Source organism: Camelus ferus, chromosome 25 (genome assembly GCF_009834535.1).
Source record: "Camelus ferus isolate YT-003-E chromosome 25, BCGSAC_Cfer_1.0, whole genome shotgun sequence".
Lineage (NCBI taxonomy): Eukaryota > Metazoa > Chordata > Mammalia > Artiodactyla > Camelidae > Camelus > Camelus ferus.
Window position 1 is genome coordinate 32,594,336 of NC_045720.1, and position 24,612 is coordinate 32,618,947.

General features: G+C 49.8%; 1 protein-coding gene and 1 long non-coding RNA gene across 4 annotated transcripts; one reads left to right on the forward strand and one right to left on the reverse strand.

Annotated features, from left to right (window-relative positions):
• Positions 1 to 423: 423 nt before the first annotated feature.
• Positions 424 to 24,612, forward strand: TSPYL5 (TSPY like 5). 3 transcript variants are annotated; one of them, XM_032467535.1, is made up of 2 exons: positions 424 to 2,755; positions 24,301 to 24,612. In XM_032467535.1, the coding sequence occupies exon 1, from the start codon at positions 597 to 599 to the stop codon at positions 1,842 to 1,844; it is 1,248 nt and encodes a 415-aa protein (XP_032323426.1). In that variant the 5' UTR covers positions 424 to 596; the 3' UTR covers positions 1,845 to 2,755; positions 24,301 to 24,612. The 3 variants fall into 3 exon arrangements, with proteins under 3 accessions (XP_032323426.1, XP_032323425.1, XP_032323424.1); XM_032467534.1 differs by lacking the exon at positions 24,301 to 24,612 and adding an exon at positions 4,055 to 4,970; XM_032467533.1 differs by lacking the exon at positions 24,301 to 24,612 and adding an exon at positions 4,245 to 4,970.
• Positions 11,465 to 18,613, reverse strand: LOC106730556. The gene is made up of 4 exons (XR_001367019.2): positions 18,259 to 18,613; positions 14,472 to 14,822; positions 12,616 to 12,772; positions 11,465 to 12,436 (listed from the first exon to the last, which is right to left on the reverse strand). It is a non-coding gene; the product is annotated as an uncharacterized LOC106730556 (long non-coding RNA).

The window sequence follows — 24,612 nt, forward strand, 5'->3', positions numbered from 1 at the left end:
GGTAAGATGACTGGTACATAATGACACTCACAAAATACTAGCTGCTATTACTTTTCATAATTACTATTAACATCCCACCACGTATAAAATCGCTTTGTGGCCTGGCTTTATAGTGCCCACCTTTACAGTCCCTGGAGTTAAGGCACCAGAGCACATCTCTCAGCAAAGGCTTTCAAAGATGAGACATACAGACCAGTAGCAGTTTCATTGTAACACATGTCACGGGAGATAACTTTAGGCACTGAAGATATTTAATTTAGAAAGCAAATGATGGGGGTACTGACGTGATGGCTGTCTTGAGGACCCGGAGGGCACAACTGAGACCAAGAGGGAGAAAATAATCCGCAGCACATCCCCCTCGCCCAGAGAAAGTGAGTTGGGGTGAGACGGGGGTGGGGGCGCCCGCGAGGATCGGCTGGTGCGCAGCTGCGGCGGCGGAGCCAATCACCGGGCGCAGCCCGTCCTCGCGCGACGGTACAGTCGTGCAGTCGTGACGTCAGCGGTTGCCATGGAGAGGCCCGCTTGGTAGGGACCGCGAGCCGACGCCAGGGGCCGCAGGGTCGCAGCGTGGCTTTGAAGTCGAGTCCGCTACCACCATGAGCGGCCGAAGTCGCGGTAGAAAGTCCTCCCGCGCCAAAAGCCGGGGCAAAGGCCGTGCCAAAGGCCGAGTCCGCGCCGCTCCTGACGACGCCCCACGCGACCCGGACCCTCCACAGTGCCAGAGGCTCGGGGAGGAGACCCAGGCGGCACAGGTGCAGGCTGGCGCGGGTTGGGGTGGCCTGGAAACCGCTGCGCCCGCGCCGCCCCGCCGGCCCGGGGAAGAGAGTGCCTGCCAGCTCCCCCTGGACTGTGGCCTCGCGCTCCGCGCTCGGGCTGCGGGGGATCGCGGGCAGGCCCCGACCAGGCCCGGCCCAGGAAAGGCCACATCCCTCTCGGAGCGCCTGGTAGCAGACACTGTCTTCGTGGGGACCGTGGGGACCGTGGGAAGGCCGAAAAATGGCCCCCGCGTTGGAAATCGGCGTGGCCTCGCTGGGAAGAAGGCCCCAGATACCTGTAGCGCAGTAGGGAGGGGATCTCCAGCCATAGCCGGTGGGAAGCCTAAGAAGGGGACCACTGGGGAGTCCGCCTCCGTTCCAGTGGTAGAGGAAAATAAGGCGGAGAAGGAGGCAGGGTCGGGGCCCCCGGCTACAGATGGCAGCATGGATACGCTGGAGAATGTCCAGCTGAAGCTGGAGACCATGAACGCCCAGGCGGACAGGGCCTACCTGCGGCTCTCACGCAAGTTTGGGCAGTTGCGACTGCACCACTTAGAGCGTAGGAACCTCCTCATCCAGAATATCCCCGGCTTCTGGGGACAGGCTTTCCAGAACCATCCCCAGCTCTCGTCCTTTCTGAACAACCAAGATAAAGAGGTACTCAGCTACTTGAATAGCTTGGAGGTGGAAGAGCTTGGCCTCGCCAGATTGGGCTACAAAATCAAGTTCTACTTTGGGCGTAACCCCTACTTCCAGAATAAGGTGCTCATCAAGGAGTACGGGTGTGGGCCCTCCGGTCAGGTGGTGTCCCGGTCTACTCCAATCCAGTGGCTCCCGGGGCATGATCTCCAGTCCCTAAGCCAGGGGAGCCCAGACAACAGCCGCAGCTTCTTCGGGTGGTTTTCAAACCACAGCTCCATCGAGTCTGACAAGATTGTGGAGATAATCAACGAGGAATTGTGGCCCAATCCCCTGCAGTACTACCTTATGAGCGAAGGGGCCCGGGTGGAGAAAGGAAAGGAGGGCAAGCCAGTTCCAGCAAGGCCACCAGGGGAGACCGCCGAGCCTGCAGACAAGAAGTCCAACTGAATCTGCACACCTCTCCCTACTACCTCCTGCTGGACCCGTGCCTGGCTGACCCCCCGTGTTTGGCTGTCTGCCTTTTCTTCATGTCAGCCTCCTTGCACTGTATTCCCTTTGGACTTCAGTTACAAGAATATGGCATTTACGATCATGTTCTTTTTGTCTCCCCATGGCTTTCTTGCTTTTTGACATTAGTGTCACACGTTATGTGATCTCACCCCGACTGTTTATACGTTAAGCAGACATGCTTCCATTGTTTGCTGCCTTTTTCTACATTGCCTGGACCCTGTTCTTGGCTCTGGCCTTCCCCACCTGTTTTTTAACAGGGATGCTCATGAGTCATCCAGCCAGAGGACTGGTGCCTCTTCAAGCTCTGCTCCTCCAGGGCCCGTGACTTGCTGAGCTTCGTGTTCCTCCTAGCCATGCATGCCATCTGTGGCATTTCTCTTGCCACTGCAGAATGAAGCTAATGTACTTGGTATTAGCCATCAGCCAAAACTGTTCCATGGCTCTGGGGTTGCCAGCCAACGTGCCACCAACAGGATCTCTGCCTTTGGCCAGGGGCTCATGCTGCCCTCCTAGATATGGATGAGGTTATGGGTGAGAAGCAGTATGCCGTGTGTTCTGAACCATCGGGCGTCTCTTCCTGCCTCTGGGCCTCTCTCCTGAACCTTCATCAAGGTCTGCACCATGCCTCATCACTCTCAGGCCACTGAGTTTTGTCTAGGTTGCTACTGGCCCCAGTTGGCTTCCTGGCCAACAAGGACCTCAAGAACTGCCTGTGGACCCAGGCCTCCTGCCAGTGCATGAGACACACTTACTCTCCTCAGCCTTCTAGGAACCCTACTGGCTGCCAGACTGATGGGTGGGCTGGTATGTGTGGACACATGCTCACTGTCATCAAGCTGTGGCTGCAGGTGAGGGTGGGGACTGAACTTGCCAAGAACCTAGGTACCTTTGTTAAGTCCCTTATCCCTTCCTTACACATGACCAAAGTGCTGTCGTGGGGTTAATGGGGAAGAGATATTTCTGATCTATGGGCCTGCGTCTCCTTCTCAAGCCTCCACACCTTCCTTACTCTTCCTTCTCACCCGCTCCCTCCTTTCCCTCTCTTCCTCTCCCGCCCTGTCCTGTCCCCTACCCCCCCCACCCCTCCTTCCTTTAATTTTTGGTTTCTGTAGTACCACAGCTCAGAGAAAACAGAACAACTGTAAAACCAGGGTTTTCACACAGCTAGTGAGACAGCTGGGGCTCTGCACGCGCGCACACACACACACACACACACACACACACACACACACACGGCTGCACGCTGGTGGAGGAGGCCAGAAGGGTTTGTGGGTCTGTGGTCAGACCCTGCTGCCAACTCCTGGGTTCACCCTGTAACTGACGTTGAAATTTCTTTGCGTGGTTGTGCATCTGCAGGAATGATAAAGCCCGAGGCAGCAGTGTTACAGACTCGTGTTAACTCTGTTCCGACCTTTTTTTGTGCCCCTTAAGACCCAGTTGCCTCCTGCTGTTCCCTCCTCTGTGGTAGCCTCTGGCCCTCTGGACCCTCCTTCCTCGGCTTCCCCACCTTCCGCAGCCCTTTGTTCTCTTTGCTTCTACCTTGCATACCCATAGGAATAAGCTCTAGTCTCCAGTATGGGGGATCCCAAGGCCCTCTCCTGGAGCGTGAGGATGGGGGTGGGCAGAGTCTGTTCTGGATCTCCAAGGCTTATTTCCGATGGGTGTAAAAGCTGAGCTGCGCCCTCTTTCCTCCTCTCATCGCTGAGTGTGGGGAAGTAGGGCTGTGTGTACACTTGCCCTCCCCCAACTTCCCTTTCCTTATGGAAGACCTTGTTCTGAGTTCCCCAGGGGCTGGGGAGGTCTTGACTCAGAGATGTAGAGAGGGTGTTTGGGCAGGGAAGTTGGAGCAAAAAGCAGAGCAAGAACGGACCTGGTGGGGAGTGGGCCTGGAAAATCAGATGGAAATGGCTTGAGAAACCTCAGGGAGAATACCCGTGTCTCGGTGATGGAGGGCGGGGGTGGAGGGGGGAGGTAACTTCCCGGGGAGAGGTTGGGAGAATTAAAGGGGTTGTGGGTAAGTGCGATGCCTAGGCGAGGACATGCCCAAAGTTTTGTCCAATCTCTGTGTCATTAGTAGCCTTCATAAATCACAGAAGCAAACCCGAAACAGAATAATGTTACTTCGGATGCTCTCTCTTTTGTTCTAGGTATGGCCTTGTGTATGTGGAAGATTAATGCTATATGCTGCTTCTTTTGTCTCTAAGTAAATCTTACCACTTACCCCATTTTTGCATAATGGGAAAATAGAGCTGTACAGGTCGCTTTTTTTTTTTTTTTTTGCTATTTAAAAAGATTTTTTTTTTAAAACTTTTCCCTCTTTATTACGGACCTTTTCAGAAATGCACAGAAATGGAGAGGATGGTCCCAGGACCCCGTGTGCCCATCACCTAGCTACTGCAGTTATCAATTGTGATCCACCTGATTTCATCTGTATCTCACTCTCCCCGCCTGTATTTCTTATCGAAAGTCCAAGATACTGTGCCAGTTCAACCAGGACTGCTTTGGGAGAATGGAACTCCCTTTGGTGGTGATGGTGGTGGGGTGCGCTGTCATTATCACATCAGGTCTGCTTTTTGCTTTTCATGTTAATTAATGAAGTTCCAGAGACGGGTCTTAGAATTGAAAGTCTTCAGAATTAACAAGTCTCAAAAGGAGCTGTCGGGGGTGCCGCCTTTTCCCTGCAGCCACAAAAGGAGAGAGAGACCGTTCTGTTGTACACTCTTTCAGAGACTTACCAGTCTTTGATAAGGTGCTTACTTGAGACCTTTCACCAGAATATCAGCCTTTTTTCCTGTGTAAGGTGGAGACTTGTGTGACTATTAGAATTGTCATCAGCTTGTCCTGGTCTCATAGTATAACTCTGGGCTTTAATACTCTGGAAGTATAATTCGGAAATTGTTGCTATGTTCTGTGAAAATAACCTCCCAAAAGTGATCAGTAACTGGTTGTCTTACTTGGTAATTTGACACCCTGGTAATAATGCAATTATTTCTTTGTTCCAAAACAGTATAAATAGTTGTAAGCTTGCATGCATGATGGAAAAATAAAAGCCTGTATCTGTTATATTTTTTATTTTCAAAAAAGAATTGGAAGGTTAAGGAGAGGCTGGATAGTTGAGGGGACGTATACTGTGGCCTATGTGAGTGATTCTGAAGCCTCAGGCCCTTGTGTGACTAGCTGCACAACAATATATAAAATTCTGATCTGATTCCCAGGCCTTACCAGAGATTGAGATTCTTTGGTTCTGGGAAGAAGCCAGGTAGTCTTGGTTATAAAAAGCTTTCCAGGTAATTCTAGTGGAAATCCAGTGCTTCTCAAATTTTAGAGTGCCTCTGAATTGTGTGGGGCATCCTGTTAGAATATGAATTCTGCTCCAGGAGTCTGGAGTGGAATCTGAGATTCTGCATTTTGAACAAACTTCCTGGTGATGCCAGTGTTGGTGGTTTGCAAACTGTACTTTGAGTAGCAAAGGAGGTGACCTTCAAGGACCTTTCACACTAGAGTAACAGTGCCCTAGTTGTGATGTGATGGTTGCACATCAGAATTATTTGGGAAGCTTAAAGAAATATACATATACTGGCAGAATTCCACACAAATACCGACTAAACGAGAATCGGATGGATCCAGGTTTCGGTATTTTAAAAACATCCCAGGTGATTCTGATATCCAGCCAGCGCTGAGAACTAGGGTTTCTGGTGCTGTTTATAAGATTCATAACAAGGACCATTTTCCATTCACCAGGAGAAGCAGCAGAAGACAACCAAATGCCACATAAAGCTACCAGCAAAAAATGGTTGGAAAAATATAGAAGGCAGTTGTTAAATGACAAGAAAATAAAATTAGTTTATATGATGTTGGGCTTGAATCAGTAGATGTGCAGGATTCAGGGCGTAACAGGTGCTCAAGTGTTGAATGAAAGAATGAATTTAAACCATGGTTTATATTCAAATGGCTTAGGGTTCGGCTGGTAATTGGGTTTGTGAAGGAGCCCGTGCTTGATTCAGAAGGCCGTCTGTGTTAGTTTGTTAGGGCTTCCATAGCAAAGCACCGCAGACTGGTTGGCTTAAAACAACAGGAATTTATTTCCAGTTCTGGAGGCTAGACATCTGAGATCAAGGTGTCGGCAGGTTTGGTTTCTTCTGAAGGCCTCTTTTCTTGCTTAGAAAGGGTTGTCTTCTGTCCGTGTCTTTGCGTGGCCTTACCTGTGTGTGTGTGTGTCCGGAAGCAGCGGGAGGAGGCGGAGTCTGTGTGTGAATTTGGGCAGCTGTTCTGCAGTGCCTGAGTGTTCACCTGGCGGCCCTGCAGGCCAGGTGTCGCTCCATCTTCAAAAAGGAGTGGGGGGGGGATGAGGAACTTCATGTAGAATCTCCCGATTTTGAATGTTTTCAACCGAGCCTCCCTCCCTGCCCCCGCCCCAGCCTCTCTCTTCGTGATACGTGGGGTGCAAAAGGATGTGGAGGGCAGCCTGGCTTTCAGGCGTGAGCACCCCATGAGTCCCCCCGGGGTTACGGACTGGAGCTCTCTGCCCTGCTCTGGCTCTGCTCGCACACTTGCTTCCTCGCTGGTGCGGAGCCTCCGTCTCCCAGGCCCCCTTTCACACCCCACTCTTGAGCTCCTAGGAGAACCCCACTGATTGGGATTTTCCACTGCCCCACCTGCTCATTCACTCATTGCCTCCTACGCGTGCCTGCCTCTGTCGTAGACATTAGAGACCCAGCTGTGGACAAATGCGGCTTTGAATTCTGCCCTCCTCCTAGGTTTCAGCCTCCTCTCAGCCTTTGCCTGGGGTCTTCAGTCAGTCTTTCTTTTTTCCCCTTTCCTACATGGGGCTGGCGCATGTTTTAGATCCATGTGGGGGCTAAAGGAAGCCTCCTTTCACTCTCTGGCCTCTAGGTCAGACTTCACGAGGTAGTTGAGGCTTTTAGTAACCTGGAGAGTGAGAGAGTAATTCTTGTTATGCTAAGTGTCCCTTGTCCCTTTCTCACCTTCTGGTTTTATTACAAAAGGCCTTCTGATTTCTTAACTCGTTACTTGCTGGGCTTTTTAGGAAGTGTTGTAGGTCTGTGCCACCCTGTAGGGGTGGGAGAGGGAAAAATCAACAGGCTTGCTCCCCTTAGCTCACTCTATCAACTTCTGACTGTCTCTCCATGCGCTTTTGGCTTCCCCTCTGGTCTGCTCCACTGATTTGCTACAAGGGAAGCAGGCTCGAAGCCCTGGGTGGCCTCATCTAGGGAGGGGACTTCACCCTCCTTTGCCCCTCTGAAGATTTTGGAAGCTCCTTCTGCCCTGTCACCCCTTGAGATCTCAGCCTTGGCGATCCTCCCTTACTACTGGGTAGGGCCATATCCCACCGGTGTCAAGGCAGTTAAAAAATAAAAAAGGAGACCCCACATCCAGTCTGTGGTTTCTGTCTCTGTCATTAGCATCACTTCTAATCTTCTCCAACTCTGTTTCACGATCCACTCTCACAGCTCACTTCTGCTGATTGACTTTCCCCTGAAACTGACCTCATGTTAGTCCCGCTTCTGTACTCCAGACTAGCACCTGGTCAGGTGCTCACTTACAGACTCTCCAAGGCTGGAACCTTGAATTCCTTCCTCCTCTCCCTGCCTCCTATTAACCTGGTCCTCAGCTGAAGTTTGACAGATATAAGACAAAATACCTCCCACCTGTGTGACACTTCATAGTTTACAAAGCACATTTACTTACATGATTTCAGTTATAACAGTGATCCCATAAGGCTCAGAGAGGTTAAATGACTTGACCAAAATCACAAAACCAGTAAACAATTGAGCCAGGACCCAAACTCAGTTCTTCCGACTCCAGGCTCCTCCCACACGTGTGTGCGATGGTAAACACGGGCCCAAGCAGTTAGCTGGAACGAGGAAACTAGGCGCTTTGCACAGAACCTGTATTTAACTCCCTACACAATGGATCAGAACCCTCCGCACGGCTCATCAGACAGTCACGGCTGACCAGTCAGAGTCAACGAGCAAGCATGAAGCTTCCTGAGCATCCTACACCGCAGCTGCTGTCGGAGCTCGACTGGGGGCAGGGCTGACCCGATGGGCTGGGTGACGCAGAACGTGGCCACGACTTCCTCTGACTGCTCTGTTCTAGGGTCAGGATTGGTTCTAGACACACCTGACTGCACGTGGAGGCGGGATGAGGAGGTTGGGGGCTATAGCATCGATCTTAGAATCTGAATGATTTGGAGAAAGGGTGACAAAAAGTTCTCCCACATCAAGAAGTCTGGTGATAGAAGGTTCCAGGCTTGCTCCAGTGGCACAGTGATGTTAGGACTCTGGGTCCCCCTCTCCTGTCCCTTGAGTTTCCCCTCATGGTTCCCCAGCTCCAGGCACCACGTCCTCAACCAGCTGCACTTAAAGGCAGGCAGGAAGAAGGGGAAGGGGGTCTTCTCATGGGTCTCTGTCTTGGGGGAAAAATCTTTGCCTGGAGTCCCTGGTGGATTTCAGGGGAACTGAGTCTGGTCCCTTGGGCCTGAAATGGGGGACACTCCTACACTCTGCTTCAAGGAATCTAACACTTGTCAGCCTCTCACGGGAGTGGGGTTCTGCCATCAGGGAGTAAGGAGAGATCAGGGGCCAGAACTGATGGGAGACCTGTCACCTGCGGGTTCATCCTTTCTGGGGTGATGCTGTGGCCGTATTGCTGACCTGGAACCCCATGTAGTACCTGGAGGCACGTGCACCTGCGCTTTCCCCAGCTCTCCCCGTCACTGCTTCTGACAAGAACGCTCTACCTGTGCTCTGTGTTTTGGGTCTCACCTCCTCGATTACATGGTAAATGCTTTTCAGCCAGCAGCGCCTTTCCCCCACAGCACCTAGCTCAGGGTTCACTCAACATTTGGTGTAGGAGGTCAGTAAATGCTAGTTGAGTGACTGCATTAAGCCAATAATCTTTCTAAGACGTAAATTTGATCTTGTTAACCACCCATTCAAAACCTTCAGGAGTAAGGTCCAAAATCCTAAGAAACACATAACAAATCCTCTGTTATCTGACCCTACACTTTTTTTTCTTTCAAAATTCTTTATTATGGAAGTTTTAAATAAAAGTTGATAGAAAAGTACAATGATCACACATTTAAATTCAATGATCGTTAACTTTTTGCCATAATATTTTGCCTCTGCATATGTGTGTATATACATTTTGCTGAAACATTTAAAAATAAGTTGTTTGATGTTTCATCCTAAATGCTCAGCATGTATCTCATAAAAACAAAAAATAAGGATACTCTCCTACGTAATCCCAAAACTATTGTCAGAAAATTACAGTTCCCAAATATCATCTGGTATCCAGTCCATATTTAGATTCTTCCACGGTTCCCAAGGTTATCTTATAGTATTAGTTTTAAAATCAAGATCTAATAATGTTCAGATACTGTATTTTGTTATCTTTTTAGTCTTTTTAAAACAAGAATAAACTCACTTTTTTCCCCCATGACATTGAATTTCTAAACAGGTTAGGCTAGTTGTCACATAGGCCGTCCCACATTCTGGATTTGTCTGATTGCTTCTTCCTGGTGTAATTTACCTTTTCCTTTGTCTTCTGTACTTCTTGTACTTCTTTTCTCTTTACCATCACTGTGGACTTGTGCGGTTTTATTTATTTAATGTTTTACCATCAATTACCATCATCTTTTTTTGGCTGCTCCGTTGACCTGTATTTTGCTCCAAACTAACTTGCACCAGACTCTCGTCCTCGCCCCTGATTTCCTCCCACTGCCCTGTGCACCCGCCAGCTGGTGTGAATCGCTCTGGGTTCTCTGGACCCCGGAGCTCATTCACACACCCCTACCGGCGCACAGCGTTTGCTCAGGGGGAATACCCTGGCAGTCCTTGGGTGCTCAGATAAGTACAGATCAGATATTTTTGTGCTGTGGTTTTTAATCTCTCAAGGCTGAATTAGTCCCTCCCTTCTCTTTATTTCCAGATTTTTGTTCATACTTCAATTCGTAGGACCTAATATTGTGACTTGTTCTTGTTGGTTTACTAGTCTGCTCCCAACTGAGACTGAGATCCTTGAGACCACAGAATAGTAACTAGCGCTGTGTCTTAGTCATTTTTGCATTCCCATAGCTCAGGGGCTTACACATAGTAGGTGCTCATTAAGCACTGAACAAGTGAGCAAATGAATGGTCCCTCAGGACCACTCATGAAGGCCTCGGTGACAAACTACAGAGACGTTGGAGTGCCCAGGAGCAGAGATTGGGAATAATTCCAAATGAAGAAGAAGCATGAACCTAATACAAATGGATTAAAGGACGGTGGGAGAGGGGAGCTATTACCTGCACAAAGCCTCAGGCGAAAAACACAGTTGCACCAAATTACCCTCACAGCATATTGGAATTCAAGTAGGGAAATGGAAGTGGGCAGGAAAGCAGGTGAAGAGTGTTGGAAATGTACCATGTGTGCTGTGGTTTAGTAATATTCCACAGCACACACGTCTGTAATCGAAAACGAGAAAGCAAAGCTGATGTGATTCTGGCAATGACTTTCCTGGGATCTTCCTCTCTCTTCATACATGGATGTGTATATATAGTCGGAGATCTCCCAAGCAGTTCCTTGAATTTAAATGACTTCAAAAAATTGGGTTAGAACAAAGGCAATCTCTGAAAGAATGATGTCACTGAACAGAAGCTGGATAAGAGATTAACCCTGCAGAATGGAACCCAGGGAGTGGATCTAGGGCTTAGGTACCATGAGCTTCAATATGAAGTAGCCTGAATTCCAGGATGACAGGGCACCCATGGTCATCAGAGCCCAGGGCTGCTTTGCCTAGTGCTGTGGCATCAGATACTTTATGAGAAAATTCAGAACACTTAAGGGGGAGGAAGGGGCAAGACCAGGCTGATTGTCCCTCGGGAGGTGAGGCTGCAGGGCCTGGGTGTGTCATCTGGAGAGCTCTTCACCTTCTGAGAACTCAGTTTGCTGTCAGCGCCACCTCTGGTGTGGGGGGCACCTGCTCATCCAACTAGCATTCGAGGGACACTGAACTCCTCCACAGGCACGTCATTCTCTCAACGAGAGGTCTTATCTGACTCCCTGATGAAGTGGTACCCCCACCCCCACCGCTCACTGTATTCCGTCCTCTCACTCCTCTTCTCCTTCATAGGTCTTATCAAAATTCATGATTATGATTTTGTCTCTTCCTCTGGACTGTATGCTCTCAAGGATCTTTGTTCACTGTTGAATCCCAAGTGCATACACATGGGAGGCATTTGACAAAGAGTTTGGGCTGGGGGACGTGTTCATCTTATTAAGATGGCAGGTTGGATGGGCTGTACCTTGGCGTTGTCCTGTGGCAGGTGAGTATGCATTGGGACCTGGAGGGTCCCTTTTGTTGAGCAAATACCACATGCCAAGCACAGCGCTAAGACATTTAAACACATCATCCCAACAAATGTATTATTATGCATTTCCCATATGAGATAAAAGAGCCCAAGAAAGTTTAGGTAACTTGTTCGCTAATTCCTGGAGTCGGGGACAGAGCCCCTTCACCCTCATTCTGCCCCCTGCTTCTCAGGCTGGGGTTCGCAGGTCAGTTGGTGAGTTAGACTAATGTGGTCTCATGACTTCTGAACGGAGGGAGGAGGGTTCTGTGGCCACAGACATGCTTCCAGCTCTCCGGAGGGTGGCTATCACTGTGTCCACTCATCAGGGAGGGGAAGTGTGTGTGTGTGTGTGTGTGTGTGTGTGTGTGTGTGTGTGTGTGTGTGTGTTAATGTGGGGCCATATTCCGGTGTGTGTCCAGGGAGGGCATGAGAGTTGCCAGCAAGCCAGCTTTGCCCACTGGCCCACGACGCCCTGAGGCTGCCGGGCATTCATGCGCACTCAGGATCACTGCCAACTGAGCAGCGGAGTCCACCCTTTAAAAGCTCCCAGCTTTGGGCAGTTGGTGGGGAACAGACTCTCCTGGCCCGAAGCAGCTCAGAAGAAGGGGGCCTCTACTGAGGCCCTGAGCAGATGGTTTGACAGGGAGTCTGACTCACAGAAGGCACCAGACTCAACAAAAGAGTGTTGCAGCTGCTTAATGAAGGGCTGTGTTTGTGTGCAGGCAACGTAGATCAGCCTGCTGGTCCTAAGCTGTTCTTTGAGCTCCAGCCTCCCACACAGACAGCCGTCCCTAACTTGCCCTCCTCTCCGGATGAGAAAGATGGTGAAAGATCATCGTTTCTTGACATTTGCACAGGGGTGTGCTTCCCTACTCACAACAAATTCACTGAACCTTCTACTCCGCTCAGCGATCACATGGAGGGAGAGGAAGCAAGGCAGTTAACATTTATTGCGCACTTACTGCATGCCAGGCTAAGTGACTTATGTGCAAATTATTTTTTATTCTATTTTTTACAGTAGTAAGTTTATGAAGTTTGCTTTGTTATCTACATTTTCCAGTTAGTGACACTGAAACTGAACATTAAGAAACTTGCTGGGGGTTACTCAGCCAGAATTCTGACTGGTCTTTGGTTCAAAAACCTCTGTTCTCTCCGTTGTATCAAACTGCTCCTCCTGGAAGAAGAAAGGGGACATAATTACTCCGAATTTTAATGAGTGATGTGAATCAGCTCGAAGGCTTTCGGCTGCGACTAACAGAAGCTCTGACTAATGGGCCCAAGGGAAGGACAGTTACTGTTTTCATAGTTAGAAATTTGGAGGCAAGTGATCCCACAGTTGGTTTAGATGCTCACTTATTTCGTCAAGTCCCCAGACTGTTTCCATTCCTTCTGGTCCTTCTCTTCTAACATCCTTGGCATAGACTCAGCCCGGACTTTTTGTCTGCACACTTGTCTCATGGTCTCAAGATAGCTGCTTCGGTTCCAGGCATCATATTCTCAAAGACAGTGTCTAAAAAGAAAATCAGCACAGGGAGCAAACAGGGGCTTCTCTGGTACAATCCCCTCTCTGACTTGGGAGGAAAACATTTCCTGACGTCTCTAGTGCACTTGCCTTTACATCTCATTCCTCTCGTTGGCCAGGCACAAGTCTCACATACAAATATATCCCCTCCCTGACCAATCCCTGGCCCAAGGGACTGTTACTGCCACGACTGGCTTAGAGCAACGAGGATTAGTTCCCGGGAGCTGGGCACACAGCGTGCAGGGAGAAGGGAGCATGGCTGTTGGGTAGGCATTTGCTCTGTGACAATAAAGCCAAAGGCTCATCAGACTCAGACTCTGTGACCAGCGCAGCCAGAGCAGGAGCGTTGGGAGAGCAGAGGACGCTATTGACTCACAGATTTAGACAGCATGCGTGTTTAGTAGCTACCCTGTCTGATCTCAGGCATGAGTTCAGCACCCTGGTGTGTTGAAAGAACTGTAGGATGTAGACCTGCACGTACTTTATAACCTAAATGAGGGAGGAGTTAAATAACAGTAAACAGGTAAATAAAAGCATGAAATAAATTTAACAAAAGCCAGCATATGATCAAATGGCCTCTGGATCAGAGGGCAGTTCAGCAGATTCTTCTCGAAGGTGTCTTATGAGTTTGTCTTACACATGCCTGGATGGAAGCCCTGTTTTCAATCAGCAGCATTTATTTTTGTATCCTCCGCTGGGTTTTTGCTACTTCCTTCCAAAGAAAATGCATAATTTTTTCAATGATTTGAGAATATATGGGGCCAAGGAAGTTATTTTTAGGTGTTATACACAATATTGCTGGCTTCCCAGAGAAAATATTTGTTGCTTCAGCAAGAGATCTGAACCAGTCTTAAACTGAAGCCTCGGCCCTGGTATCTTTACTGTGTATGGCTGACATTTTATGATTTATTTTTTCTTTTGGGGGTTCCCTGTGGATCTAAGCAGTATTCAAATGAAGCATGAACATTCATTTCAACAGTTACATTAGAGGCATTTGAATAATGCTTAGCAAAATGTCACAGCAGCAGCCAGAACTTTAATTTGGCCTCTGATTAAAGGCAGTCTTCTCAATCTGGCCTCAGTTTAGACTACTGAGATCAGAGTAATCTTTTGAGCAGATAAGCACAAACGCATACTTTGCTGATAATTGTGTGGCTCCTGTAATGAGCTGGTTAGGAATGGTTATCATTTGAAACCCGAAATGGTGATCCAGGGTACATGGGCTCTCTCTGCTCCAGAGCTCCAGCCGGAGAACCTCCCTGTCGCCCGCTTTGCTAAGCTCGCCCTCTGGGAGACCCCCCTTTTTATTTTTGGACTTTTGTTGTGTGATTCCCCCCAGAGGCTCTTACCTTATTTTTTACAACCTCTTCTTGACTGGGGGTTGGGAGACAGCAGGCAGGGTCATGCCCAGCATGACATTTCTCAGGCTGTCTTTTCAGGGGATGTTCTAATCAGAGTGGGGAGTGAGTGTTGTGCTACCTCACCCCATCCTGTCGGCTATTTTAACTGCTCCTCAGCCCTAGCTGAGCTGGATCCACGGTGACCCACGCTGATCTAAAAAGAGACGGTTCTGCAAACTCGCACAATAAGTCTCTGCCCTTGAGTGCTCCAGGAGCAACTGGGAGAAATGTTGTGGGTCTCTGAGCTAAAAGAAAAGGGGAAGATGCAGGTTGCAGAACACGCTCACCTGAGAGCTGGCTTGAGGTCTGTGTTTGAAAGCCATGGCCTTCAAACCAAAGTTGGAACTCCAGTTGGGACCAAGAAGGAGCAGCAGGTATGGACTGTGGTCTAAGCGAGGCTGGTTGGAGTCACTGGCTTCGGGTACTTGGTGTTGACACCAAATGTTCCAGAATGGCTGACTGCTGAAGGTTTGCCAGAGTTAGGTCAGGGACCTAGAGGGTGGGGAAGGAGTGGAGTGGGACGTGGGAGAGCATGGCAGTCAGGTGCATCTGGATTCATATCTAAACGCCGATAGTCACTAGTCAGTGTGTGCCATCTTGGTAGGTTATTTAGCACCTCTGACCTCCAATTTTCTACTCTAAAATAGAGACAAAAGTTCTGAGTTAAGTGAAAGTTGTAAAAAAGTCAGTCTCAAATTAACGGAATAAAAAATATTAGTGTGTAGAACTGAAAAGTCCAGGGGCAATCTGGGCTTCATGTAGGGCTTGATCCAGGGGATCAAATCATGTCTTTCTCCACCTCTAAGCTTTACTTTGCCCTCTATTAAATTCCTGAGATGGAGTCTCTTGGTTCATTAGGTCACTATGTACACTGGAACCAACTGCTAAGAACCGGGTCACCGCCCAGCCCTGGAGCCCAGAATGGGGTCAGTCCCACCCAAGCGATGAGGACTGACCATAGGGAAGGGATGATTTTTGCCAAATGAAAAATAAATGGTGGTTGTCAGTACCAGAGGAAGTGGGGATGGATGCTGGGCAGGAAAAACAATAGATGCCCACTGAACAGACGTCCATTCCAGGGTCCCCCTTGCTAAGGGGGCGGTGGGAAGCAGGACACAGACACCGCCGTCGTGTATAAGGGCTGAGTGCCGACAGCCGCCCACCCTGCCTGTGTTCCCCGTAAGACAGCCTCTACTCTAGACATCTGGTTGCAGCCCGAGAGCGACGTACAACCCGTGCCGCTTTAAGCTCTCAGGGCGTCGAGCCTTCCTGCTGCTGTGGCTTCTTCTCCTCCTCCTCCTCTTTTGTTATTATTATTCTCGTGTTTTTCCTCTGTGTTTTCTGCTGTGCCTCTTGGCTACAGATAATCTCCACAGTGACTGCTGAATGTGAACATGTGAGCCCGGGCAGGTCAAAATGCGAGGTCGGCAGTGACCGCTGACAGGTGACGAGGGCTCCATCGGAGGGCCGGGGTCCGGGCCTTTTACTCAAAGCAGTTTGGAGCCACGTGATACAGCCTCGGGGAATCAGGGGAGGGAGGGACCGTGGGATTCCCCTGGAGTCATTGGACTTTCTGTATCCCTCAGAGACGGTGAGGAGCTGTTCCCTCTGGTGGCCTGCTGGCTTCCGCTGTGGAGCTTCCATTTCTGTACCTCCAACCTGTCTTCTCTGCACCACAGGGGCTAGGCCATCATGGGTCACCCCTCACCGATGTGGGTGGTAGAGGGACCCAGGCTGGTCAGCATCTTCCAACACTGGGCAGGGCCACTGGGCTGGACGTAAGACTGGCCACACAGGTGAGGTCCTTGAGGCTCAGAGAGACAGCAGGATTTATCTTAGGACATAGGGCAGGACAGAATTAGAGTGAATGTACAATAATGTGAAAAAGATAGTTCACAAGAAATGTTCCACACAAACTTGTAATAAGCACATCAGTCAGCTGGAGAAAGAGATGGTGGTGGTGGTGGTGGTGGTGGTGGTAATGGTGGTGGTGGTGGTGGTGGGCGTGGTGATGGTGGTGGGCATGGTGGACTCTGTGTGCTTCTCTCCCAGCTGGTCTGCGGTGAGGGAGGAGGTGGGTGAGAGAATTAAGGGAGTTTTTGATGAGTTGCATAAAACGTGGAAATAAGAAAGGAGGAGGCAGGACATGGAGGGGGCGTGGCTAATGAGATTGGGGTGGTGGGTGTCTAGATAATTTCACCCAGGGGTTCAAGGAGTGGGATTAGGAGTCCAGTGGGGAAGACGGTTCCTGCTTCAGAAACAAAGGAGTCTAGAGTCCAGAGGACATGCCAGCCTTGGGCCAGGGGGAGGAACTGGAAGGAGGGAAGCTCTGCTCTGAGGATGTGGGCTTACAGTGAAGGGAGCAGATACCAGCCAGAAAGGGGACCCTCTCCCATCCCAAGGTGCAGGGCTGCCAGGAGACTGTGCACGGTTATCTCGGACCTTCCAGCACCTCTGTTTCCTTTCTCTGTGGACAAGCTTAGCTCTGTGCTTGAGCCAGCTGTGGGAGGACAGGCGTGGGAAGACAGGGTGATGCAGTGATACTGAAGGAGAAAGCAGGGCCGGTGGGGGCAGCCCAGGTCTCAGGACCGAGGCCTGGATCAGAGAAATCTCCCCCTCCTCCTTACCTGCGGTGGTGTTTGCCAGATAGGGACTGGAGACACGGCAGCGTTACAGCCCCCACCACCCCTTGGCCCCTTCAGCCTCTGAGGGCTCAGCCTGCCCATGGCCAGGGCAGGGTTTGTGTCCTGTTCCCTGTCCTGCCTGAGGGCCATTGTGAGGTCGCCCCCATCCCATCCCCACACGCACACACTTCTAAACCATACAGCACTGCATGTTCCAGCCCAGCCTAGAGGAACTATTTGTTCTCTTAAGCTTTATTTTGATTTCCATAGCACAGAAGAAAAAAAATCCAAAACAAAAAGTAAAACCATTTTAAACAACTAGGGGCTTTGTTTTAGGTTATTCTTGGAAGGATGTGTAGTGGGTGGGGTAGGGGGTCAGGAGAGTTTTCATCTCTGGAGAACCTTGAATCAATGAAAAGTAAATTAAAAATTGGGTCCCAAGATTACACTGAAAAGTCTCAATCCAGAATAAACTCTGAAATCTACACTTTCAGCCCAAAAGCTGAGGGCTTTCTAATGGAAATGCTGGCAGCTTCAGGCTCCGTGGCCCTGGCCCTGGGCAGTGCTATGACACAGGTGGGAGTGGCACTCTTGGGGAGCGTGGTCTTGGCTGCTCCTGGCCTCCCTTCTCGGGTTTGCAAGCCCCACCTCCGCCCGCCCAGCCCTTGCCCCGCTCCTCAGTCCTGGGTGTCTCCCTTAGCCTTTGGAAGAAGGTGCTGTCGCCTTCCACCTGCCTCTCCTGGGGGAATTTTCTTTCTGTCCACCTGCAGGGGAGGGAGTACAGCTGTGGGCAGGAAGGGTGCAGGGCTCCGTGGAAGATGAAGTAAAGGGTGAGGCCACAGCAGGCACCCGGGAGGTGAGGGTGGGGGGACTTGTCTGCTGGACCCCAAGTCTTATGCTCCCACAGTGTCTTCTGCAGGCCAGCAGCTCAGAGCCTCAGCTGTGCTGAGACCCAGAGGGATAGCAGTGTTTGGCTGTGTGAGGATGACTGTGTGGGGGTGTGTGTGTGTGTCTGTTGGAGGCAGGTGTGGACAAGGATAGTAGGGGTAGTGATTGGGAGCACTGGCCTTGCAACAAGACAGAAGTGGATTTGAATCTTGGGACTTAGTGGCTGTGTGACTTTGGGCTAGTAGCTTGACCTCTCTGAGGGTCAATTTCTTCATCTTTTTTACAGTGATAATAATGCGTACCTTAGATAAAGGCTTAGGACCTCTCGTGCCCCACAATATATTGTGTGATTTTGAAATCCGTGCCTTGAACTCAGACCTATAGGCCACAGTTATGAAAATCCCATCCTTTTCCAGAAACGGGGCTTGTGCTCTGGTGGCTTCTCTGCCCATCTTCCAGTTGGCACCACAGCCTGGTGCACCACCGCTGTCAGCTCACACTCAAAACCCGTCCCTCAGCACTTTCCACAAAAATCCCCTCCCAGCAAGCACTTTGCACTTACTTTATGGGCCATCTGGAGACAATGACCGAACGGCTTCTTGTCTTCTTTTTGGTTCTTTCTCCTCACAATCTCTCCACTCCTGTCCTCAAAAATCTGAGACCGCTCAGATTTCCAAATCCTTCTGTATATGTAGAGGGATTCAGCTCTCCCCACTTCTTGCTCCCCGTATTGCAAACCTAAACTGTTAAAATTGTTCCACAACTGGCTTTCACTAGATCTAACTGTCTTTGAAAGCCGGGGACTAGCAAATAACAAATCCATCCCTATTTTGTGGCATTTTCATGAATACTCAATAAGATGAGGTAATGCTGTCTCTGCGGCGACTGGCGCGTGGTTAGTCATCTATCCCTGTGACCATTTGCACCGTTTGGAAAAGCTGCGATGAGTGTGTGAGAACCCGAGAGGACACTCACATGCTGGTGGAACAAAAGGCAAACAGTGGGGTCTACACACCCTGCTGTATTTTCACAAGCATTTCTATGACTCGGTGACACTCAGGGGAACTCTTTGTGGTGGGCAGGACAGCCTTCCTACCCACTTCTACCTCCCCGGATTCATTAACCAGGAAGGAACAAGTGTAAAACTGAAACACCAGGTGGGTTGGGGCCTGCTGGGGGTCCATCCCAGCATCTGGTCCCCTCATTTCCATGACTGTCCCCTGGATTGTTAGCTGGGGAATGCGGCTGCCGGGGAGAAAGGTGCGGTTTCCCAGCCTCCCCTGCAGACAGGCCGGACCGTGCGGTGCGGTTTTGTTCATCAGGGTGAAAGTGAAGATGTTGGGGGCAGCTCCTTTAAGATCAGAGGTGCCCACCGGTTGCCCCTTTTGTCCGTACCCTTTCCTCCACCCTCCGGCCTGGTACTGGATGTGGTCTGCGCCCAGGGATGGCAGAGCTGTGAGCCAGAAGGAGCCTGGGCTCCCCCAGCGCCTGTGGAGTCACCATCCCAGGCGGGGACTGGTTTCCTCTGCCTTTCTACATGTGAGAGAAATTAGCTTCTTTGTTGTTTCAGCCACCTCTACTCTGGGCCCCTGTTTCTCACAGATGAACCCCCTCCTGTCTGAGGCGGCAGGTCTCCTGGCTTTGAGCCCAGCATGGCTGATCATGGGCCGCCCCCAGGGTGGTGGGTGCAGGCTCACCGGAGGGCACTGGGGTAGTGTGGGGAGATGACAGGGATGGTGAGCAAGACCTCAGAGCGTCCGGGGGCACTGTGAGCGCGGCCCGGACTATGCCATTGGCTTGGCTTCCAGGGCCTATAAAGAGAGCAGGCAGCCAGCCCATCATTTCCAGAGTCTGAGGTTTGTCTCGAGGGCCCCCCCTCCACCTTCTCTTTCTGCACTGCCCCCCCCCAATATACTTTGTGATGCTGGTCGTGCACCCTCCGCCCCCATGGTAGGCCCTACTGCCCACAGGTCCACTGTCTCCTTGCTCCTAACAAAACCTGCTCTCAGGAAAGGCTCTCCAGGTCTGTCATTCTCATAGTGGCCACAACTGCTGCCCATGAACCCTGTTAAGGAAACATCATGCTTCCTGGGTTGACTGTCCTGCTGTGTGTAAACCATCCCCTGTACAGCTGGCCACTCGCACCGCACTCTCTGCAGTGAGGCGGGCCTGCCTCTTGCCCCGCAGGGCAGTGATTACAAGGCTGCGGGCTTTAGTGACAGGACCTCCGACTTTGGCACAGCAGCCCTGAGGTCCAGGTTCCAGATGTGGGTGTTGAGAAGCCTCAGGTTGTTTGTAGCAGGTGGGATTTCTGGAAGCAGACACCGAGGTGGAGTTTGGCCTCCAGGATGTTCATAATGGATCAACGTGTGTGGAGGGAGTAGAGCTGGGCGGGGGGAGGACTTGATCAGCACCCCCGTGGGGTGCTCTGGATCACACACAGCCCCGGGGGCCTGAGTGCCTAGGCCTGTGTGTCCCCACGCTGTCAGTTGCTGTGCGTCAGCTTCAGGGAAAGGGAAGGCCCTGCCCTGGGGGGAAGCAGCTCTCCACAGCTAGGCTCGCCCAGAAGGAGCTGACCTGGAGGCAGCAAGTCCTTCCCCGAAGTGGGGTCTGGGCCTGCGTCTCCTGCTCCACCATGTTCTCCATCTGCAGAATGGGGCTGATAACAGTACCAGCTCCACAGGGTTTAAGTTAGATCACTGGGTGCATGTCCTTTGTAAACTGACATCAGTCATCTCTACGGGATCTAAGCCCCCACCCCGCAACGCCAGCCAGGCAGCCCTGGACGAGGGATCCCTTCCCGGCCGAGCTGCACTGGGAGAAAGGCCTGGGTAAGTCACCAAGCTCACCTGCCCTTCCAGGTAGGATCAACCCCTGCGAATGTCAGGAGTGCTAAATCCAGGGCTCCCAGAGCTGGACACTGTGAAGATGACCATTTTATTGAGTCTCTGCTGCGCCTTCATTCAGGTGTTTCGTGTTAAATGGCTGTCCAGATTCAGAGTAAGATGTTTTCTGATCAAAACCAGTGAAATCAGATATGAAAGAAGTCCAGAAAACAGAGGAGTGCTGAAGGAAGCTGAGCTTTATTTCGTCCTGAGGTCTCTGAATGTGTTTAAGGCTTGCAGCTCCCTGTTCTAAAGCATGAAGGCTCAGCCTTCCCCTTCTGTGTCAGTCAGGATCTCAGAGCCATTTCAGACCCAAGCCTGAGTTGGGGTGGATTAGAGTGATGCCTGTAGCAGACTGTCACCGCGATGGTCCCCAGTGAACCACACCTCCTGGTATTCCCTCTGTGTGGTCCTCTCCCACACTGGCTCTGGGCTTGGCCACGTGACTTGTTTTGGCCAATGAGACTTCAGCAAAGGTAACACATGCCAAGGTGTGGTAAGTGCTTGGGCACTGGGATTTGCTGAGGTTTGGACTTGACTCCTTGAGGATGAAAGACCAGGTAGGAAGAGAAGCCCTGCCCTCCCAGGCAACCCTCCTGCTGAATAGAGCCTCGGCGAACCCAGGAGAGCCTCCCAGCTGCCCTACAAAATCAAGAGAAAGAGTAAATTGCTGTTATTATATTATTTTTAATTGAAGCGAGATTCACATAACATGCAATTAACCATTTTAAAGTGTACAATTCAGTGGCATTTAGTACCTTCACAGTGTTGTGCAACCACCTCCTCTTTCTGGTTCCAAAACATTTTCATCACCCCAAAAGCAAACCCTGCACCCTTTAAGTAGGCATTCCCCGGTCCCTCCCTCTGCTTCCTGACAACCACCAATCTGCTCTCTGTCTCCATGGAGACAGACCTTTTGTGATTGGCTTCTTTCATTTAATGAAATGTTTTCCGTATTCATCCACGTTGTAGCAGGTGTCGGTACTTCATTCCTTTTTGTATTCAATAGTTGTACATGGATATTCCTAGTAGCACTATTCACAATAGCCCAAAGGTGAAAACCACCCAAATGTCCATCAGTGACGAATGGATAAATAAATTGTGGTGTGTAAATACAATGAAATATTATTTAGCCATAAATTGCTGTTATTTTAAGCCACTCAGTTTGGGGTTGGCTTGTTACTATAGCGATAGATAACTGATAGCGTTTTAAGGTGGTTGGATTAATAACAAGAGCTATCAGTTCCTAGATGGCTTCTCTATGCCATGTGCTGTGTGAAGCACTTTGCATGCTAATGCTTTAATCTTCACAAGAACCCTGTGATTTAGGTACTGATGGTGACCCCACTTTACAAATGGGAAAACTGAGAGACTTAACCCAGATGATCTGATTCCAGGGCTTATGCCTTACCCACTCAGTGCACACAACCCAGCGCTAAACGACTGCTCTGGGAGATGTGAGGGCTCGAGCCCACAGCAGTCTGTGCCTCTGCCGTGAAAGAGACACGCTCTCAGTTTTCTATGCAGTTCGTGCTGAGTGTCACTGGAAGAGAGAATTGACAGAAATGAAAGCCAAACGTTTAAAGTCTGCACAATGTAAAATTCTGACCTGTGAAGCCTAACTTGGGAACATTGAACTTCGTAGAAATAAGGTCTATAAAGTAGCCATACAAAGGCAGAAATTACAATCATAATATTTCTTATAAACAAAGCACACTGACTGATGAGTCAAAGCTTTATTGTGAAATTTGCATGGGAAAGAAGCCCCATGACAATAACTTCTGTCCAATTCAGTATGAGCAAAAATGGAAAGATTTGGAAAGGGTTTAACTGGGCTATTTTTTAAAAAATTGATCAAGGAATTAAATTGACTAGGTGGAGTTTGTTCCAGAAAATGCTTTCAGTACGAAAATGTATCCATGATGATACGGTTGTGGTTAAAATGGTAGTATTCTTAGGAGTCGAAATATCCTCGGGGCAGAATATCTTTCAGAGTCAACACATCTTCTCTCTTTCACAAGGAGTTTTTGAAGGGTGTAAAATGCTACCACCATGTGAGTATGGGTCACTCTGAGGGGCCAAGAGAGATTTCTAAGACCCTTTGGAGAGTAAGTGCACTGGTACTTGGTCAGACTCCCAGGTTCTGGGGCTGTTTATGATGCCAGGTGAGGAGGTGAAGGTCCCTATGCAGGAGAGAGTCTGCTGTCCCCCTGGAGGCACAGGCTTTGGGCAGGGAGGAGAGTGGCACAGGGAAAAGCCACATGAGTCACCTTGTGGCCCAATGTTTAGGGGACTTGATATAAAGTCCCCATATGAAGGGCCTCAATCCTTAAGGAAGGAAGAGCAGCAGCTCTTTGGGGGTGTGTCCTTCGCAGGTAACCGCAGAGCCCCCCACAGCAGAAATATAAACCCAGCAGCAACTCCCAGCTAGTAGCCGGGGTATGGGAGTAGGAGTTACTTGGGATCCACTTGAAAGGGATTTGGGCTGGCTGGGGCCGTGTGCGGAGGGGGAGACATTCATACATTAGTCCCTATGTGTAGGCCTACAAGTTTTTCAGGTCTTCTGAACATTTTATTACCTATAAATATAGAAAGAAAATTTCCAATCTAAAATGAATACATGAATAGAATGTATGTAAAGGTCATCTAATACTGGATTATGTATAGGTCTCATATGGTTACACATGAATATAAAAAGTTTGGATCATAAAAATAAAACAATAATTTATTCTTCACAAACCCAAACTTATGAAAATTAAACATCCTGTTACAAATTTATAACAAAAATATAGAATATAGAATATAAATAATACATATCATATATATATATATATATATATATGATTCTGCCTATTTATTGATCAACCCATGAACACTGTGCTATGTTTTATATATTTGACATGACATAGGGGTGGTCTAGGACCTACAAAGTTCTTCTTGTGCCATGAGTGGGGGTGGGGGCATGACTTGAAAGTGAGGTAACAATATTGGGTGGGGTCTGGAGCCAGTGATCTTGTTAATTAGCCCAAGAGTTTGACTTTTCTTGAGGCTAGTGTGACACAGGAAACAAGAACTGTATACAATATTATTAGAATTTGAGCAGGAAATAATACTTGAGTACACAGGCAAGAAACAGCTAGGCTTTAGGATTTAAAATGTAGATTGTGTTTCAGTGATATACCAGGTGCCAAGTGGGGTTAAAAATAAAACCCCCAAACCACAGAGTGGGACCTCTGTGTGAATGGAGTCCTCTGGACTTGTCCAGCGTGGTCACAGCCCTGCCACATCTCTTGGACTCACAGAAACTTGGGCCGCAGGATGGAACTGTGGGGATTGTTCACCTGCATTCCGCTCAGTGGGGTCCTATTCCAGACACAAGGGAGGTGCCGCCATCACAGCGAGAGGGAAGGAGAGAGCTTCTGGAGAGAGGAAACCTGCAGGCTGAGCCCCCACAGATCGTCACCTCTCCTTCCTTCCTCGCAGGACGAGGGCTCGGAGCCTTGGGGAAAACACAGATCTCTGTTCCCAGAGAAGCTGAACAGGTCTGGGCAGCTGGCCGTGGGCTGAACGGACAGATTGAAATGCGAGGAGCACTAATTTGTTAGGAATCCCAGAAGCCCCTTCTGTCACTGGACATTTCTTATGTCCTAGAAGCTTTCTTTACAGGGGCCTTCTTGATCATGAGCACATCCATAAACTGAATGCCTTTGTTTTTTAAGGGGAGAGAGTGTCGGTCAAGGGCTGCGCTGTCACAGCTCATCCTGCTGAAGCGGAAAACAGTTGACTCCTGTGACTTCAGTTTCAGAGAGGATTTGCAAGTCCTCCTGACTCCCAGCCTCGGCCGCTGATTCCCCTGAAGCAGGCACCTCTCCCTTGGATGCTTTAGAAGCCGAACAGATAATGGAAACACTTCCCTGCTGAGAAATGGGTCCTTCACGAACACCGTCCTTCCCGAGTAAGAAAGCCTGGATGGAAAACATTTGGCCAGTGTGTTCTTACGGACATTACTGTAATCACTCGTAGGGCATTGG